Source organism: Stigmatopora nigra, chromosome 15 (assembly GCF_051989575.1).
Source record: "Stigmatopora nigra isolate UIUO_SnigA chromosome 15, RoL_Snig_1.1, whole genome shotgun sequence".
Taxonomy (NCBI): domain Eukaryota; kingdom Metazoa; phylum Chordata; class Actinopteri; order Syngnathiformes; family Syngnathidae; genus Stigmatopora; species Stigmatopora nigra.
In genome coordinates this window covers 12,140,571-12,159,232 of record NC_135522.1, presented here as the reverse complement: position 1 = coordinate 12,159,232, position 18,662 = coordinate 12,140,571, and the positions used below count along the sequence as shown (strand labels likewise).

At 40.7% G+C, this 18,662-nt stretch overlaps 1 protein-coding gene across 8 annotated transcripts in view; it reads left to right on the top strand.

The window, feature by feature from the left end:
* The first annotated feature begins 5,851 nt into the window (after window positions 1–5,851).
* Window positions 5,852–18,662, top strand: part of cln3 (CLN3 lysosomal/endosomal transmembrane protein, battenin) — a 44,540-nt gene continuing 31,729 nt past the window's right edge. For 4 of the 8 annotated variants that reach the window (XM_077735245.1, XM_077735244.1, XM_077735246.1 and 1 more), the window contains exons 1-5: window positions 5,853–6,010; window positions 6,097–6,133; window positions 10,474–10,570; window positions 13,678–13,761; window positions 18,315–18,394. In XM_077735245.1, the coding sequence (XP_077591371.1) occupies window positions 5,959–6,010; window positions 6,097–6,133; window positions 10,474–10,570; window positions 13,678–13,761; window positions 18,315–18,394 (350 nt within the window). In that variant the 5' untranslated portion in view covers window positions 5,853–5,958. Of the gene's footprint in view, window positions 6,011–6,096; window positions 6,134–10,473; window positions 10,571–13,677; window positions 13,762–18,314; window positions 18,395–18,662 lie in introns of all 8 variants that reach the window. The other 4 variants (XM_077735243.1, XM_077735239.1, XM_077735242.1 and 1 more) reach the window with 2 other exon arrangements.

The window sequence follows — 18,662 nt, the reverse complement described above, 5'->3', positions numbered from 1 at the left end:
AATCTGGCTATCTGTATAAAAGAAAAACTTTAAAGAAACACACTAATTTTGAGTTAGCAGAAGAAGACTGTGTTTTTCAACAGGAAACATGGAGAAGACGCACGAGCAACCCAAAATGAGAACGTCCGTACAACTCTTGCTGACCAAACGGCAGACATGAAAATAGCGGAGGATGCAGATCCATCTTTGCACTGTAAGGAGGTTCTCTCAGTTGAAACGTTTGAGGAGACAGGTAAGATAAGCTTATTGACGAGATCAGACGTAATGGAAAGCATCCAATATTGATTGGAAAGATTATTGCTCGAGGAGTAATGCGATAAACCATAAGGAACTTTTATATTGGTTTTATTGTCTTCATAAAAAGTGAAAGCGTTTCAATTGAGAACAAACCTTCTTACAGATTTTTAAAAGTAAACAATTAGAGAGAAAAAGAGACTACAATGAATAGATATGTAACTAAATTTCAATTTTATGCCTGACTATTGGAAATTGTTGATGAAGAAAGTTTTAAAGGAGATGATTGGCAAACTCCAAAGACAATGGAATGTTACATTTGATAAAAAAGACTACTAGTTTGGGATATTTTAGAATTTTCAAACAGCTGAAATAAATGTGCAACGCAATACACATTGTTAATTGAATTGGGACTTGATCAGTATGCAATTCATAAGTAATGAGTTTTAATGGCTCTAAAAGACAATTATGCTAGAAAATATTAACCCTAATAAACAAGGGGTGGTTACAGTTTAGTGGGTTCAATTCTTTTCAGAATTATAAATGTCTACATTTGTTTCTGGATATTAATTGATGTGAATGTAACTGTTGCAGAGAGCGGGAAAGCTGTTTTCCTGAGGAGAAGGCAGCCTGGTTTGCTCTATGTATTCTTCATATTTTTAGCATGATTAGTTAATTTGTGTAATTGCAGGAAAGGAAAAAACAAATATACTTTTAACACTTTTAACAAGGAAGCAGTGATCAAAATAGAATACCAGCTAGCATATTTAATTTTGACTGATAAGGCATATAGTTAGAAATTAAGTAAGATTGTTATGATTTTTGTCCATTGGGATTTTAAGCCCAACCACATAGCGGTAAGAAAATGTTGAGCACACGCTGAAGACAACGACAGAATACAGCAGCTAAAGCAGCAGCAGAAAACACCAAACAGCATACACAACAACAAAAACTGAGTCGATCTAAAAACTGTGTTAATTGATTTAAAAACACTGCACCATAGAAAGAAAAGATGCATAGATACATGAAGAAGCAGAACAGTCAGCCTATTCACAGCTAAAGGCCTAGCAGGCCTACCAAAAAATATTCCAAAATTGAGCCATGGAAGGAGCCATGTCTCAACAGGGGGGAAGATGGACATGGCAGAGCATGTGTTCCATGTCCCAGAGGTCTAAATACCTACTTTAAAATTTTTTGTAGGAACTGTTTAATTTGTTACAGAGGGTGTGCGGGATAGCCTCAGGCCCAAGCAGGTGCAACGGGGAGACAAAGTTGGAACCTTCACGAGGTGTCTCCTGAGAGGCCGCCCGTCGCCACCTTCGAATTCGACTACTACACACCTTCGGCTAGCCCCCGGATGAACTAATGTGACTGAGGGTAACCCCTAGACGCCTGGATGGCCTAACAACAACAATAACAACAACAAGTGCAACGTCCAAAAGAGCGTGGGACTTGAAGAGGGGACAAATGGTACAATAAGACCAAGAAACCGATAAACTTGTCCAAAGAACATGTAAGCTGCCGTGATCTTTTTGTCTATCCTGCAGGAGGTGGTGAAGTCTGGTGACCAGAGCCTGATTTGAGTCATAAATAGAAAGTCCTGGTCCTCTCCACGTTGGGAAGGCCCCTTCGTGGTTTAACTCACCACCCCCACCGCAGTAAAGATTGCTGAGAGGTCGACGAGGATTCACCAATCCCAAATCAAAGTAGTTCGAGACAACGGTGACTCTGAGTAGACTGGAAATCGGGCGGTCCCAAAACCCTTGTCCGTGAAAAAATCATCTGACGTCTACTCACCTGCCACGAGCACCTTTCACCTAACCTTGACCTCTCATAGTTTTTACACCCTCACGCAGAAGCCAAAATGAAATCAGTTGCCACCCCCATTCCTGTGACTGTACTATCAGTGGCAGCCTGGGTGTGGCTGAATGCCCCGCCCCCAGAGATTCGAGTCGAAAAACGAGACAATGCCGTGCTGCTGTCACAGAGGAAAGTGAAGTGGTATGAAAAGAGAAATCCAAATAACCACTTTGAAGAAAATATGTGGTATCATTTTATGGCATTTCAGACAAAAACTAACTGGTGTGAATGAAAGTTGTTATGTGTGTAGCCATTTCCACAGGTATCCTGATATCCTGAATTCACTGGGTCTAGGTGTCACATTTAGATCTGCAGTGATGTTCCTGGTGACCGTAAGTTGTGGTCCACCCCCCCAGAAAATCATTTTGTCACTAATTACCCAACTTGGACATTGAATTGTTACATGAGTGTTCATTAACCAAACTTTCAAACCCCTACAAGGTATAGCAGATGAATTAAAAGCCCTTAGAGAAATGAAGTTGCAAGACCGGACGGTCCTAGATTTGATAACAGCCAAGGATGGAGGTGAGTGTGCCATAGTTGGAGAGCACTGTTGCACCTTCATCCAAGATGGAACCGGTGTCAAAGGTAACATAACTCGTGCCATAGCTGAAATGAAAATCTTAGCCAACACCATGGCCCAAGATCACTCAGCCGTAATTGGGTATCACTGTGGTCGTGGTTACCAACCGGATCATGGTTCTCTATTCAGATTAAATTTGCAACTCCCTTTCTTGCGGTTTTACTTCTATACTGTATCTTTTCAATGTGTGTAATCCTTGGTATGAAAGTTATGATTCAAAAACCTAACCAGCACACGCTGGTAGCTTACAGCGACATACAGTATCACCGCGTGACATGCCGTGATGAAGATTCTCCCATCATTTTACGAGTGCCGGTATGTCGAGTCCTCCGGGTAATTGTACATGTCTTAACTTCAAAACTGTGTTCGCTCATAAAGAGGGACGCAGAGGAATTTTCTTAGATAACCTTGAATTACCTCACGTTTGTCACCTTTGCCTTCACAAGTGATTTTGTTATTTTCCATACCCTGTTGAGTGACTATTGATGATATTTGTTTTCTAAAACCTGCAGAGGAGGGATATAGATTGATGAAAATGAAAATTCTTTCAAAGTAACTTCAGGGGCGAAATGTGAAATATATTTGTATTCTTATATTTAGTCTTGCACCCTTTTCACTATGATGTATTAAAAGTTACTAGAATAGAATTTAACTTACACCTATTGGTTAAAATGTGCACTACACCTTTTGCACTCCACCTCCTTCATTTGTATTAACGCCTCCCATTTTTATGACTTGTCTTATCTCTAATAAAACCACCGTTGAAGCAGCTTTTCGGCGGGAGATAGCTTAGAGGAGCTTGGAGAGTAGTCACACTCTCGGGCCTCAGGATGGCCCACTCCCCCGCCTCTGCAGACGCGGCCTTCAACTTTCATTCCATCTGCCTCAGTGTGTGTTCCTGTGTTCGAGTTTATTTAAGTGTTGGCTGGTAGCCCCAACACCTGCTCATACAACTTTGATGAGAATGAGTATTGTTGATATTGGCGACAGTTTTAAATTAAAACATTTTCAAAAGGGTTGGGTTTATTCTGTATTACTATTATACATATATGTGTAGTAATTCATTTCTTTGTTAAATCATTCTTCCCAATTGTTCGGCTCGAGGTCATAACCAGCCACCTGGTCCACTCTCACGTGGACTTCTTATCCAAGGCAACGGAGCCAGGGTCACTGGATGTTGTTTCTGCCACTTCCATTTCTGCCACTTCTTTATGTAATTGTTATATGATTGTTAGGTCAAATGAAGGCGTGAGTGTTTTTATCCAAATGCCTTAAAGCCGTACGCAAAACACTGTTCGAGAGGATACTTCTGAAGATCTCCTCCCTTAAGGTTCTTATCTGTGATCCAATCTATTTAATTAAATGTTAATAATTGAATAAGATGTCTGCCTGCAATTATTGATAATTACAAAGAGGGGTAATTATTAATGAACCTATCAGTGTTGTCCGTTGAAATATTTTGAATGCAAAAAGTGTGCCGCAGCTCAAAAAAGGTCGGGATACATTGCTGTAGGGTGTGTTTAAAAATAAAGGTAACAGTAAGCATAATCGACTGGAGGCGGTCGATCAAGTTTTTTATTTTATTTTTGTGACTATTTTCATCGTATGCTAACTATGACGCGACGACAAATTCTTCTTACATTACACTACAATCCACCGACGATACGAATATCCACGGCAGTACAACAAGCAGACCTATTAAGAGATTGCTTCGTTGTTGGGAGGGAAACAGCAATGTAAGAGATATGTTAATCGTCGATGTGATACCGTAGTGACGCAGCTGTGGTTTCGGACAATATCGCGACAAGTTATCGAGTGACGTCAACAGGACAATCATGAGTTTTGCGACGCAGACTCGGCGCAGACACTTACAGAATCCTCCCTATCAATGACCTCCAGTCGAATAAATAAAACAATAACATAGCAGTGTGGCATTAATTTAGCAAAGTCATCGATTTGGAAGATACCTCCTGTCTCCGGCTCTGCTTCTGCATGGAAAGGAGTGTCAATAGAGTTGAGGAGGTCTTCAAAATATTCTACCCACCTACTCACAATGTCCCGACTCAAAATGTCTGCAAAAGGATACGTCCGTCTCTTGATTTCTTTCCTTTTGAAGCCATTCGTGCTGTTAAAATGTTTAACTACTACATAAATTATGGAAATAACTTGGATCGAGTGTTTTGTTTGTATTTATTTATTTGTCTTATTTTCATCTCATTTCATTTTCTGAACCGCTTTATCCTCATTAGGGTCGCGGGGGATGCCAAAGCCTATCCCAGCTGACTCGGTGGCCAGCCAATTGCTGGGCACGTGGAGATGGACAACCATGAACACTCACCCATATCTAGGGGCAATTTAGAAATTCCAATCAGCCTACCATGGATATGTTTGGACTGTGGAAATGCACGCAGGCCCGGAAAAACATGCAAACTCCACACAGATGGACTGACCTAGATTTCAACCCAGGAATCAAATCTGGGGTCCCCAGAACAATTCATTATCACACTCTAGATTGCCCCTAGGCGTGTGTGTGTGTGTGTGTGTGTGTGTGTGTGTGTGTGTGTGTGTGTGTGTGTGTGTGTGTGTGTGTGTGTGTGTGTGAGTGTGAGTGTGAGTGTGAGTGTGTGTGTGTGTGTGTGTGTGTGTGTGTGTGTGTGTGTGTGTGTGTGTGTGTGTGTGTGTGTGTGTGTGTGTGTATGAATGTGTGTATGAATGATTGTCCGTCCCCTGCGATCGGCTGGCCACCGATTCAGGGTGTCCCCTGCCTCTAGCCCGGAGTCAGCTGGGATAGCCTCCAGCAACCCCCACGACCCGACTGAGGATAACTTTTTCTATCACTACGACATACAACACAACACAGAACAAAAAGAAGCTTGACCCCCAGAATTCAGTACCAGAGAGGCTAATCAATCAATCAATCAACCCGACTGAGGATAAAGCGGTTCAAAAAATGAGATGAAATGAGAGCCATATAATGGAACTAGATGGGTGATGCGGTTAAAGAACTTAACTTAAAACAACTCGAATGTTCTGTTTGTTACAAACATAATTGGTTTGAAATATGTTTAAGAATTAAGGGAGTTAAGAGTGGTTTTGAGGAAGTTGATTACATACTTAACGGCTGCTAGAATAAAGCCCACCAAAGAGTTACTACACCGATGCAAGATGGCTGTCACTCACTTATGCTGCCGACTCCACCCTTTGACATCTAACAACTAATATAGTTGATATTCCCAGCGAATTGCCCTTCTCGTATTATTGATACAATAAGTTTTTTATAAATGGAAAGACCTCGCGACGCAAATTCAGATCAACAGTTAAACGTTTTGAATGGTTAGTAAATAAACGCATATGCACTGCAATAATGCGTTGTATGTACAATTTACGTTTTATGATGCTCGTCATCTTCTCTTTTTCAGAGCGATTTAAGCAATGGCGCAATTGGAGCGGATTTTGGTTAGTGTCTTTTTGGTCATGGGTTGTCAGTTGTGTTGTGCTCATAGGTGGATAGCGTAGCCCCAAAAATGTAGTCAAAAAAGAATAGCGTTACTTCAAATAGCATTACTCAAGTTAAAGTAAAATTAGTCACCAAAACAAAAATATTCGATAAGAATTCTCAGGTACTAATTAACTGCTCATGATTCATTCATTTTCCAGATGTTCTTTTAATTGTGGATAAACAAAGACAAAATTATGTGCAAATTCCTGAGACTGAATTAAAGGAGATTCATCTAGGGTGTGCAATTCAATTATTGACCTAAATGGCCACATAGTATTTCAATATATAACGTGTCCTTCCCTCCACCATCAGCCAATTACGGCATTAGTTCTTGCTACTACGTTCACAGTTAGAGTTAACAACCTTGTGTTGTAATAGATATGGCCCGGCGGTTGAGCGGTTAGCGCGTCACAGCGCCTCACAGCACCTCACAGCACCTCACAGCTCCTCACAGCTCTGGGGTCCTGGGATCAAATCCAGGTCGGTCCACCTGTGTGACCTGTGTTTGCATGTTCTCCCCAGTCTTGACTGGGTTTCCTCCGGGTACTCCGGTTTCCTCCCACATTTAAAAGTCATGCATGGTAGGCTGATTGGATTGGATTGGATTGGATAACTTTATTCATCCCGTAATCGGAAAATTTCTTTGTTGCAATAGGAAGAGGGTGAGGATGCAGGAATAGGAAAGGCATTATACACAAATAGGTACTTAATAGTAAGTTAATAAATAAATACATGAATAAATATATAAATAGGTAACTGTGTTGCTGAGATAAAGGACACTCTAAAATTCTAATTGCTGCTACGAATGGGTTTGCATGTGAGTGTGCATGATTGTCCATCTCCTTGTGCCCTGTAATCGGTTAGCCACTGATTCAGGGTGTCCCCTGCCTCTGGCCCAGAGTTAGCCGGCTTAGGCTCCAGCACCCCCATGACACGAATGAGGATAAAACAGTTCAGAAAATTGATTAATGAATTAATGAATGTTCTAATAGAGCAAAAAAAGTGTTCTGAATGTACAATAAAATATTAGAAATTCTAAAAATAGACAAAGGTTTACCGTATCCCTCGAAAATCGACTGTAATGTCGACGAGATATGGCCGTGATAATCTAAAAATCGCGAAGTAGGATCGCACCTATTATTACTACTATATTACTTATTTTCATGGCTAAACAAAAATTCAAGTACAAAAGTACAATTATTAAGAAGTGTATTGATAGTGCTCTTATTTGTGCTCTGAAGGAATTGAGTGATGGACAAATCATACACAAGATATTACTAAAGCTTCAATGGTCAATTCTTTTGTGATCTGACTCCAGCTTAAAAGCTCTCTCCCGGAGCCCAAGGTGGGCATTAATTTGAATATTAGTGAGTGGGTTTCAGTTACAAAGGAATTTCCATTTAAGGATTTTTCTCAGCCTTGCAAGTCTTTTAATTAACTTGATTTGGTCTGAAAATGATCCAGAAGGAGCTGAAGAGAGATAAGAAGGGAAAGACCACCTACAGGAGGAATCTAGAGAACCAACTCCAGCCCCCTCATGAATGCAGAGCTGGACCCTCTGCATTTTGCCTATTGTCCAGGCATTGGTGTGGAAGATGCTACCACCTACTTGATGGACAGGTCTCTTTCACACCTGGAGAACACGGGAAGCACCTTGAGAATGATGTTTTTTGACTTCTCCAGTGCTTTTCAACACCATTTAGAGAGCGAAACTGGAAGAGGCCTGAGAAAGGAACCACCTACCTGCATGGATCGCGACTTCTTCACTGATAGACCACAATATGTGAGACTCCAGGACTGTACGTCTGATGTGGTAGCTTGAAGCACAGTGCTTTCCCCACTCCTCTTCTCCCTCTACACATCAGACTTCAAATATAATACAGACACCTGCCACCTCCAGAAGTTTTCTGATGACACCGTTATTGTTGGACGAGTGATGGACGGGAACGACCTGGAGTACAGGAGAGTCATCACAGCCTTTGTTGACTGATGTAGGCAAAACCACCTCTACATCAACACCAGTAAGACAAAGGAAATGGTCTTTGACTTTCGGAGGACTCCTCGACGGACCACTCGGGTGAACATCCGGGGTACAGACATTGAAATCGTGGAAAATTTGAAGTACCCGGGTGTTCAGCTCAACAACAAACTAGACTGGTCCACAAACATAGATGCCCTGTACAAAAGCGGCCAGAGCCGCCTCTACCTATTGAGGAGTCTACGGTCCTTTGGAGTGTGCAAGACACTGCAGAGGACTTTCTACGACACTGTGGTGGCATCTACAGGGTTTTATGCAGTGGTCTGTTGCGGGTGCGGGAGCACGAAGAGGGACAGGAACAGGCTGAATAAGCCAGGAGGGCCAGCTCTGTTCTGCTCTGTCCTTTAATGCTGACCGTATGAATGCATGTACATCTATGTGTATGGATATATGTATGTGTATGTATATGTATACATATATATTCAGCAACATGCTTTATTCATGTATTTATTTATTAACTTACTAACTCTATTTATGTCTAAAATGCCTTTCCTATTTCTGCATCCTCACCCTCTTGCTACTTTTACAACAAAATTTCCTGGATACGGGATGAATAAAGTTATCCAATCCAATACATGAGGAAATTTAGTGTTCAACCAGCCTATCCTGCAAGTTTTGGGGAAGTGGGAGGAAACTGGAGTACCCAGACAAAACCTGCACAAGCCTGGGATAACATGCAAACTTCCCACAGGAAATTCCGGACCTCGAATCGAACCCTCTCTATGTGGCCGACGCGCTAACCACCTTGAGATCATCTTGCTATGTTTGTCCAAACCGTGCAACATAGAGAGTTGACATTTTTTATGGTGGCCGAAAACGGCTGTTGGATCCTAATAGATTGAATTTCTTCACCTTCTGTGTGTAAACTCAACTTTTATTTGTCTACAGTTGAAAGCAGAGTTGGTGTATGAATCGTTGTTTTTACATGATATGCCCTAAACGGACCGCTTGGCTGATTGGTCTGCCAGCGAGTTTCTAGGTGCTCCCCAGAACACTTTTTTTTTTGTCATGATGGGAGTTATAAAACATCCACCCATCCATAAATCACACTTTATCTATTCCCTAATCCTTATAAAGCATGATGTACGGTTGTGTGTGTGTTTGTGTGCACCCGGAAACTCGCTGGCGGAAATTCTCCCCAAAATGGCGTTTGTAAATTACGTGGAAAAGGGAATTGGGTCTGCGCGTCCAGTACCATCATGTCTCGGCGAGTCTTCCCGTCACGACAGAGGAAAAAAAAAGTTTTGGGGAGCGGGTATAGGTAACGTGTGATTTATGGATGGGTGGATGTTTGATGTCAACATTCTCATGCTACTTTTGCCCAAAACCTGCATCGTAGAGAGTTGAATTTTATGGTGACCAGAAACTGCTGCCGAATCCTAATAGACAAGTCATTGAATTTCTTTACCTTCTCTAAGGGTGTAAACTCAAGCTTTGAGCATTTACAAGTATTATCGATGAGTATGCCTGACCTGAAATATGTTAGCTTGCTGTTCTCTTGAGCTATTGAAGATATCAGGTGGTAATAATAATAATAATAATTAATTAATAATTAATAAATGGAATGTGTTATCGAAAAACTAAAAGTTGTTCGTTAAACACAAGGCAATCCTATCTTTTCTGTAAACTTGGGGTCAATACGTCCATCGGCTTGGAGCCTATTGAACAAAATAGGTGCTAATGACCGCGATAAATTAATAATTAATAAATGGAATGTGTTATTAAAAATACTAATTAAACAGAAGTTAATTACCTATCTTGTCTGTAAAATTGGTACCAATACAATAAACTGCTTGGGAGCTATTGAAGATATTTGGTCTTAATAACAATAATAAATTAATACCGTATTTTTCACACTAAAGGGGCGCAGCTAAAAGCCTTCTCCAAATCTGTACAGAAATCATGTCCCTATGCGCCTTAAAATTCATCTAGATTCATTCAACTGCTTCTTTTTATTTATTGCAATTCTAGATTTTTCTTTTAAGTTTTTAACATTTTAAAGCTGATTGTAATTTTTTTTTCTTACGCGAGAAGAGTTTCGGAAACAATCTTCATAGGTTGATCAATAGGCTTTTTTTTTTGGATGACACATCTATGACAATTGACCCACCAGCGGTCAAGTTATTCGTCATTTCTACAAAATGGATAAGCAACAAGACTTTAGTTAGGATGATGGACGGCTAGGTGAATACTTTGTTCATCAAATTAGAGAATTAAAGTATTTTTTAATTACTCCTCTTCTGTCGTTTACCTTTCCAGGGTCCTAGGATTGTGTAACAACTTTGCATATGTGGTTATGCTCAGTGCAGCTCAAGACATTCTTAAAAGACAACAGTTCGACAACAACACCATCTCGGTAAGTGAGCTTTTTAATACTTCATCAACCGTATAGTTGAAAAGTCATTAGCGCGTCCGCCTCACAGTTTTGAAACGTAAGTTTCAATCCCCTTTGGGTTCCGACCTTCCTCTGTGGAATTTGCATGATAAGCATTCATTCATTTTCTGATGTGAATAAGTAAATAAATTAATATCCTCATTCAGTTATGAAAGTAACTATGGTGCCGTACTTAATACGAAAATAGAATATAAAACATGATTTTTAAAATTATTTTTATTGGCTTGTTGCCCAATAAAGATAAGACAACTCCCTCCTTGAACAATGAAAAGATAAGAATAAAACCTACAGAAATTTTGACCGGCGTCTTAATTTTTATAAATTTGGCTTAAAACCAAAAGTTGCTGTGAAATATGAACTAAATAACCATTTTTTACCCAATGTACCCACTTTAATCTATGTATTGAATGTTATTTAAAGTTTTTGTTATTATTGTTAACAAAAATGATTTGATAATTATCGTTTTATCGTCCAGGTCGTAGTACTTCATACTACAACAAATGAATTCACATTCTTTTTCAATGGCATTCAATTTAACCTTATCTGAAAACTAATTTGAAAATTCTATGTCATTTTGGGCCGCCTCATGGTGTAGTGGGTTACTTGCCTGACCTTGGTGCGGGCAGGTGCGGGCCCGATTCCCATTGGTGGGGGTATGATTTTAAGTGTGTATTATGATTGTTTGTCTTGCTGTGTGCCCCACGGCTGGGTGGCGACCAGTCTAGGGTGTAGCCTGCCTTTTGCCCGAAGCCAGCTGGGTTTAGCTTGAGCAACCTCTGCAACCCATTCGAGGATGCACGTTCGTAAGACGAATGAATGAATGAAAGCCATTTTGGTGGCAAAATGGCCGAGTTTGCATCATCAAAATAGTTTACATTGATTCACAAATATTTGATATCTATACATATAGGATACGTGTATGTACAGGAATTCTATAATAAAACCGGATATTTCCTATTTTCTAGGATGATTTATTCAATTGTTTCATTTGAATAGACTTGCAATTTGGAGGGGAAAAAAACCTTCAATGGCATTTCAAACAGCCCAATTAGCATAATGCCTACATTAATTTTACTCCACAAGTGACTCTTGTGCTGACAGTTTTTGTCAGTTTCCATTGTACATTTTTCATAGATTAGAATTTGCATTGCAAATTTTGGCGCAAGCTGCTGCTTGATGTTTAGAACAATTGAGTTAATCTTTTCTCGGAGATTGTGGGGCTAAAATTTATTTCCGCATTTTTTGAGTCAATGTTGTATTCCTACATGTAATTCAAAAGTAAAACTTCCGTGTCAAAAAATTCTCCTAATTGATAGATTTGGCCATTTAGCCCAATAGGTTTGAATTGTTTATGTTCCGTATTAAGGTTGTTAACTTACCGTATTTCCTCGCATAAAACCGCCTCCACGAATACACCGTTATACATTTAAAATTGCCTTAAAATTGTTCTCATCTCATTTTCTGAGCTGCTTTATACTCGCTAGTATCACGGGGGGTGCTGGAGTCTATCCCAGGTGACTTCAGGCCAGAGGTGGCGGAAACCCCCATTGGTAGCCAGCCGATCACAGGGCACGTGGAGACAACCATTCACACTCTCAAGGGGCAATTTAGTGGGTCCAACCAGCCTACAAGCATTTGTTTGGAATGTGGCAGGAATTCGGAGTTCCCGGATGAAACCCACACAGGGAAAACATGCAAACTCTACACAGGTGGACTGACAAGGATTTGAACCCAGGACCCCAGAACTTTGAGGTTAACGGCCTAACCACTCACCCCGTCGGGTCGCCCCTGCATGATTCTTTCAAGCAGTTTTCCCACGGTCCCTTCTAGGCGGTCCTGTGATCTCAGGAGGTCGTCTTCTGTTTCAGCTGGTGGCGACTTTTGTCTTATTCGACGATCTTTCATCAGAACATAAAGATACGCTGACATTAAACAAAGCTCAACAATCTGCCCATGGTCGCTGTCTAGATCAGTCGTTGTTAACCTTGTTGGAGGTACAGAACCCCACCAGTTTCATATGCGCATTGACCGAAACCCGATCAGTTTCATTGCACATTCACTGAATGTCAGGAGTGGCTGGATTGCCTTTCCTGGCATGACGCCACGATAACTATCAGCTGTCACTAATTACGTGATTAGATTATTTTTGGTATTTAAGCATTATGATTTTCTGTGGACGCGGTCGGATCGTTCTGGTTTAGTTCTGGTTTCGTTTCCAGTTTATCCTCGTAGTCATTGCTGTTTCCATTGACGCCACGCCGCATGTTCTTTTCGTTTGTAATGAGTGGTCAAGCCAAGTTATTTAAGTTATGTTACCCCGTTTATTAAATCAACCTACAAGAGCTACAGATCTGCCTCACCTTTCCATTTACTTCGGCGACTCTGCATCTGGGTTCAACTTCTCCACCGATCCAGTCGCACTACGCGGCGAGATCGTAACACTGAACCCTACTTTAATGTAAAATAAAATGTTTTTTTTTCAAATTCAAGATGTATAACTTCCTCGCAGCACTGATTGGCCAAGCAATGTCACGTGAGCATCTGCAGCCAGTGATTGTAAAGCGGGGAATGTTATTGTGAATAGACAATGAGTCGATGTGTCTTGACCTCCGCAGTAGAGGCTCCACCGAACCCCTGAACCCGACTCACCGAACCCAGGTTAAGAACCACTGGTCTCGTTACTGTAATGCTTTATTAAATAAATAAATATCAGACATAGGCATTGTCGTCATCATTGACTTGACAAAAATCCTAGTAGTCATCATACCCTCAGCTGCGTATGACAAAATTGTATAGTGCTTCTCTATTCTTTTTCTTTTTCTATTGATTTGTAATGCTAGCCTCAAGCAGAACATCAAATAATAATCCAACAATGGGCAACGTCATAGGAAAGTGGCAACCATCTACCCGCCTCGTGCTGCGGTTGCGGGTTCCTGACTGACAGTCTTTAGTGTCTCCCAGTGATTGTATTGTGTGGGGAGGACAGTGTATGTGTTACATTAGGAGAGTAACACCAGAAAAAAAAAGTGGAACAACAATAGAGAAGTTTTGAACATTTTTCTTTGCAGCACCCCATTACCTTGGCAGTGGAATTTAATGGCGTGAATAATAGCAACAGCACTTACTATGACTGCAATTCTCTCTCAACAGCGGTAAGTGCTAATTTTCTATTCAACTACAAAAAAGCTTGATGAAAAATTTCATAATTGTTTTTTGATTTATTATGATTAGTCAATTTTGTTATCTATTAAATTTATGCAACTTGCTGTAAGTCTGAGGCTATGGTCGTTATATTTCAATACAGTGGAACCGCGGTTAATGGGGACCGGGAACACCCGCGAAAACTGAAAATCCGCGAAGTAGTGGCGCCCCTTCAAAAATGCTTAAAAAAATGTATACAGTATACCCCCCTGTATACAGTACACCATATAGAATATGGGTGGGGAGAGAGAGAGTGAAATTCATGTCATAACAAAAAACTGTAAAATATGTTGTGTTTACAATAACAATTGAGTGTCTAGAACACTGTTCTACCGAACAATTTACTCACAAACAACCAATTATCTTTATTCAGGTTTCAAAAACAAGTAGATACTACAATTAGCTAACATAATTAGTCCGTCGTTTTGCGAAACAAATTAACATTTATAAATTCTATTTCTGGGGGTTCGGATGACGCCGCAGACGATGCAGGAGAAGATGCAGGAGGCGGCGTAGTGGCTTTAGGAGGTGACGTAAGGGATGCAGGAGGATCTTCTGCTGTTTTTTTGCGCGTAAGAAACATCGTTATTGGGAGTTGTGAACGTTTTTTTTTTTTGGTCGATGAAGATGCGCCTATAAACAGCCTTGACGTCATCAATACGATTGCTGAATTTGACAATTTCTTTGGCCTTTTTGGAGGTTTTTGGCAACATTGAAGAGGTCCTGTGAATTATGCAATGTAAGGCCACCTTCGTCAGCTTCGTCACCTTCGTCAGTAGCAGACTCGTCTTCCTCCTCACTCGCCGAAAAAAAATGCGAAGCTCTGAACCCACGAAAGTGGAACCTCGAACTAGCGAGGTCGGAACATGGAGCAACAAGTTTTTTTTTTAAAGTGGATGCCTTCTTAGACATTTTTATTCAAAGAATAACTGAACGTTGCTGCCTGACTTCATGGTAAAGCCAGCGACTTCGGCCGACGATACCAGGGTGCATGCTGGTGGCGAGAGAAGTCTGCCCCGCGACCCGGACCTGGTCGGAACATGGAGCAGTTTTTTGGGGGAAACGGATGCCTTCCCGTATATTTTACAGGCCGGTCTCAAATGAGGACATTGGTTAAGGACATTTTCAATAAGGCTGCGCACGCGTATTTACAAGGCATTTAAAAAAAAAAAAAAAAATTGCCAGAGAATTTACTTAAATCTTTTAGTGGGTCGTCTCGGCGTTATCCTGCATCTCATAATCGCTTATTTCGGCTTTGTTAATGTGCTATTGCGTTCATGCTCCGTGATAGCCTCTATTGCTAATATGCTAAAAACGTATTTTTCATCATCCTCTTCCCGTGAGTCACCTGGGATCTAAGGGCCCTCCTGAACAAGAAGAAGAGGGCTTTTAGGTCTGGGGAGAAGGAGAGTCTGAAAATGGTCCAGACGGAGCTGAAGAGAGAGATAAGGAAGGGAAAGACCATCTACAGGGGGAAGATAGAGAACCAACTCCAGAGGGGCAACACCAAAGAGGTCTGGAGGAGCTTGAGGACCATCTCGGCCCATGGAGGCAACAGGGAGAGAGACCCAAAGTCCGGAGACAGGGAGTGGGCCAATGAACTGAATTAGTTCTTTAACAGATTCAGTCCTCCCCCACCCTCCAGACCAGAAGTCTAACCCTCTCCCCCTTCATTCTCCTCCTCCTCTTCCTCCCCCTCTTCCACCAGTCTCTGCATCACTGTCGATCAGGTGATAAAACAGCTAAAGAAGATCGAGGCAAAGAAGGCTACCGGTCCAGACGGCCTCAGCTCCAGACTACTGAGAGAGTGTGCGGATCAGCTTGGCAAACTGATTCTCTATATTTTCAACCTCAGCCTCAGTCTGCAGAAGGTCCCCACCTTGTGGAAAACTTCCTGCATGGTCCAAATTCCAAAGACCACGAACCGCAGGGAGCCAAACCACTTCAGGCCGGTAGCATTAACCTCTCACCTGATCAAGACATTGGAGAAAATCATCCTCAATCACCCCAGCCCCCTGATGAATGCAGAGCTGGACCCTCTGCAGTTCCCCTATCGTCCAGGCATTGGTGTGGAAGATGCTACTACCTACCTGATGCACAGGTCTCTTTCACACCTGGAGAACACGGGAAGCACGATGAGAATTATGTTTTTTGACCCCTACAGTGCGTTCAACACCATTCAGCCGGTCCTACTGAGAAGGAAACTCAAAGAGGCTGGAGTTGTTGTTGTTGTTGCACTACAAGCGCCTGAGGATTGCCCTCAGATAGCGCTAGAGCTGCCACTGGAACGCGGATTATTTCATCCGGGGGGTAGTCGGAGGTGGGGGGCAGTCAAATGTCTCCGGCTGGATGAAAAACGTAGGGTGCCACGGTCCTTGTTGGCAGCTCTGAGTGGTATTTGTTGGAATTCGCAGGCCGCGGCGAGCGGCCTCTCAGGAGACACCACGTGAAGGTTTCCAACTTTGTCTCCCAAGAGGCTGGAGTAAGGAACCACCTAGCTGCATGGATCATCGACTTCCTCACTGACAGACCACAATATGTGAGATTCCAGGACTGTACGTCTGATGTGGTAGCTTGAAGCACAGTGCGTTCCCTACTCCTCTTCTCCCTCTACTCATCAGACTTCAAACATAATAAAGACACCTGCCACCTCCAGAAGTTCTCTGATGACACCGCTATTATTGGATGAGTGATGGACGGGAACGACCTGGAGTACAGGGGAGTCATCACAGCCTTTGTTAACTGGCGTAGGCAAAACCACCTCTACATCAACATCAGTAAGACAAAGGAAACTGTCCTTGATTTTCACAGGAATCCTCAACAGACCACTCAGATGAACATCCAGGGTACATACATTGAAATCGTGGTGAATTTTAAGTACCTGGGTGTTCAGCTCAACAACAAACTAGACTGTTTCACAAACAGATGCCCAGTATAAAAGGGGCCAGAGCCGCTTTACCTTCTGAGGAGTCTACGGTCCTTTGGAGTGTGCAAGACACTGCTGAGGACTTTTCACGACACTGTGGTGGCATCTACAGTATTTTATGCAGTGGTCTTTTGGGGATGCGGGAGCATGGAGAGGGACAGGAACAGGCCGAATAAGCTGGTCAGGAGGGCCAGCTTTGTTCTGGGCTGTCCTTTGGACTCTGTGGAGGAAGTGGAAGAGCGGAGGATGCTGACCAGGATGATGTCCATCATGGATAGCACCTCCCGCCCCCTGTATGAGTCTGTGGAGTCCCTTCGAAGCTCTTTCAGCAATAGCCTGCTGCCCCCTCATTGCAGGAAGGAGCGCTTCCGCAGATCCTTCCTCCCATCAGCTGTCAGCTCTTTAACAAAAAGATGGCTGCGTGTTAGGACCTACCGTATGCATGCATGTACATCTGTGTATATATGTATGCGTATGTATATTTATATATATATATATATATATATATATATATATATATATTTATATATATATATATATATATATATATATATATATATATATATATATATATATATATATATATATATATATATATATATATATATATATATATATATATATATATATATATATATATATATATATATATATATATATATATATATATATATATATATATATATATATATATATATATATATATATATATATATATATATATATATATATATATATATATATATATATATATATATTTATATATATATATATATATATATATATATATATATATATATATATATATATATATATATATATATCAGCAACACTGTTATTTATTTATATATTTATTCGTGTATTTATTTATTAACCTACTACCTATCTATTTATGTCTAAAATGCTTTTCCTGTTTCTGCATCCTCACCCTCTTGCTACAGTGACAACAAAATTTCCCGAATACGGGATGAATACATTAATCCAATCCAAGCCAATCCTGAGTGTTGGTCTGGAACTAGCGTTCCTCTCGCAACAGCGCCCCCATTCTCTGTTGTGGATGGGCAGTTTAAAATTATCGAAGTTTTATTGAAAGTTTTTAATATTATTGTTGACAAAATTTGTTTCACGATAATTATCAATATTGTTTTATCGCACAGCTCTACTTCAGGGAGTTATTTGCTATAAGGTGCCCTATTGAATTTGCAGTGAGTATAAGAGTGACAATGTCAAATTTAGAAATCTGCTTACCAATCACAACTGTCACCCATTTAGACTAACTAGTCGCATTACACAGGGAGGTGTAATGCCTAATTGGTTAAAATTATGGGCTAATTTTCACATTTTTAATTGTGGTCATTGCATTTTACACATTCATTGCTGTGTTTTGAGTGATTTTAAAAATTGTATCAAAGTGTAATTTTTTTAGTGTTGTCCGATAAAAAATATAATTAAAGAATTGCAGAAAAGAGAGGAGTGTGCTCACTTTTGTGAGATACTGTAATTTATTAACTCTGTAAAATGTCAAGTAAATCATTGCTCTGTTGGAGTCTCTGATTTCTTTTCTTTTTTTCCCCCCAGGCTGTACTGTTAGCTGACATACTTCCAACCCTCATCATTAAGCTGTCTGCGCCCCTCTTCATCGAGAAAGTGCCTTATGGGTAATGAAATAATGCTACATTACTAATGGTTGAATCCATATTGTATAAAAGTACATTCTATTTTCGGAACACAGATTGAAATTTGTTTACTACTTGATTGATTTACATAAAAAAAATAGTCTATGATTTCATTTTTTAAAATATCTTTAGGCTCATTGCATATACTGCCTAGTGAAAGTATCCCTTGAACTTTTCAACTTTTTGGAAATTTCAGTCTAGATATAAAGATATAAAGTTAAAACTTGTCAGATGAACCTTCATTCTCTAT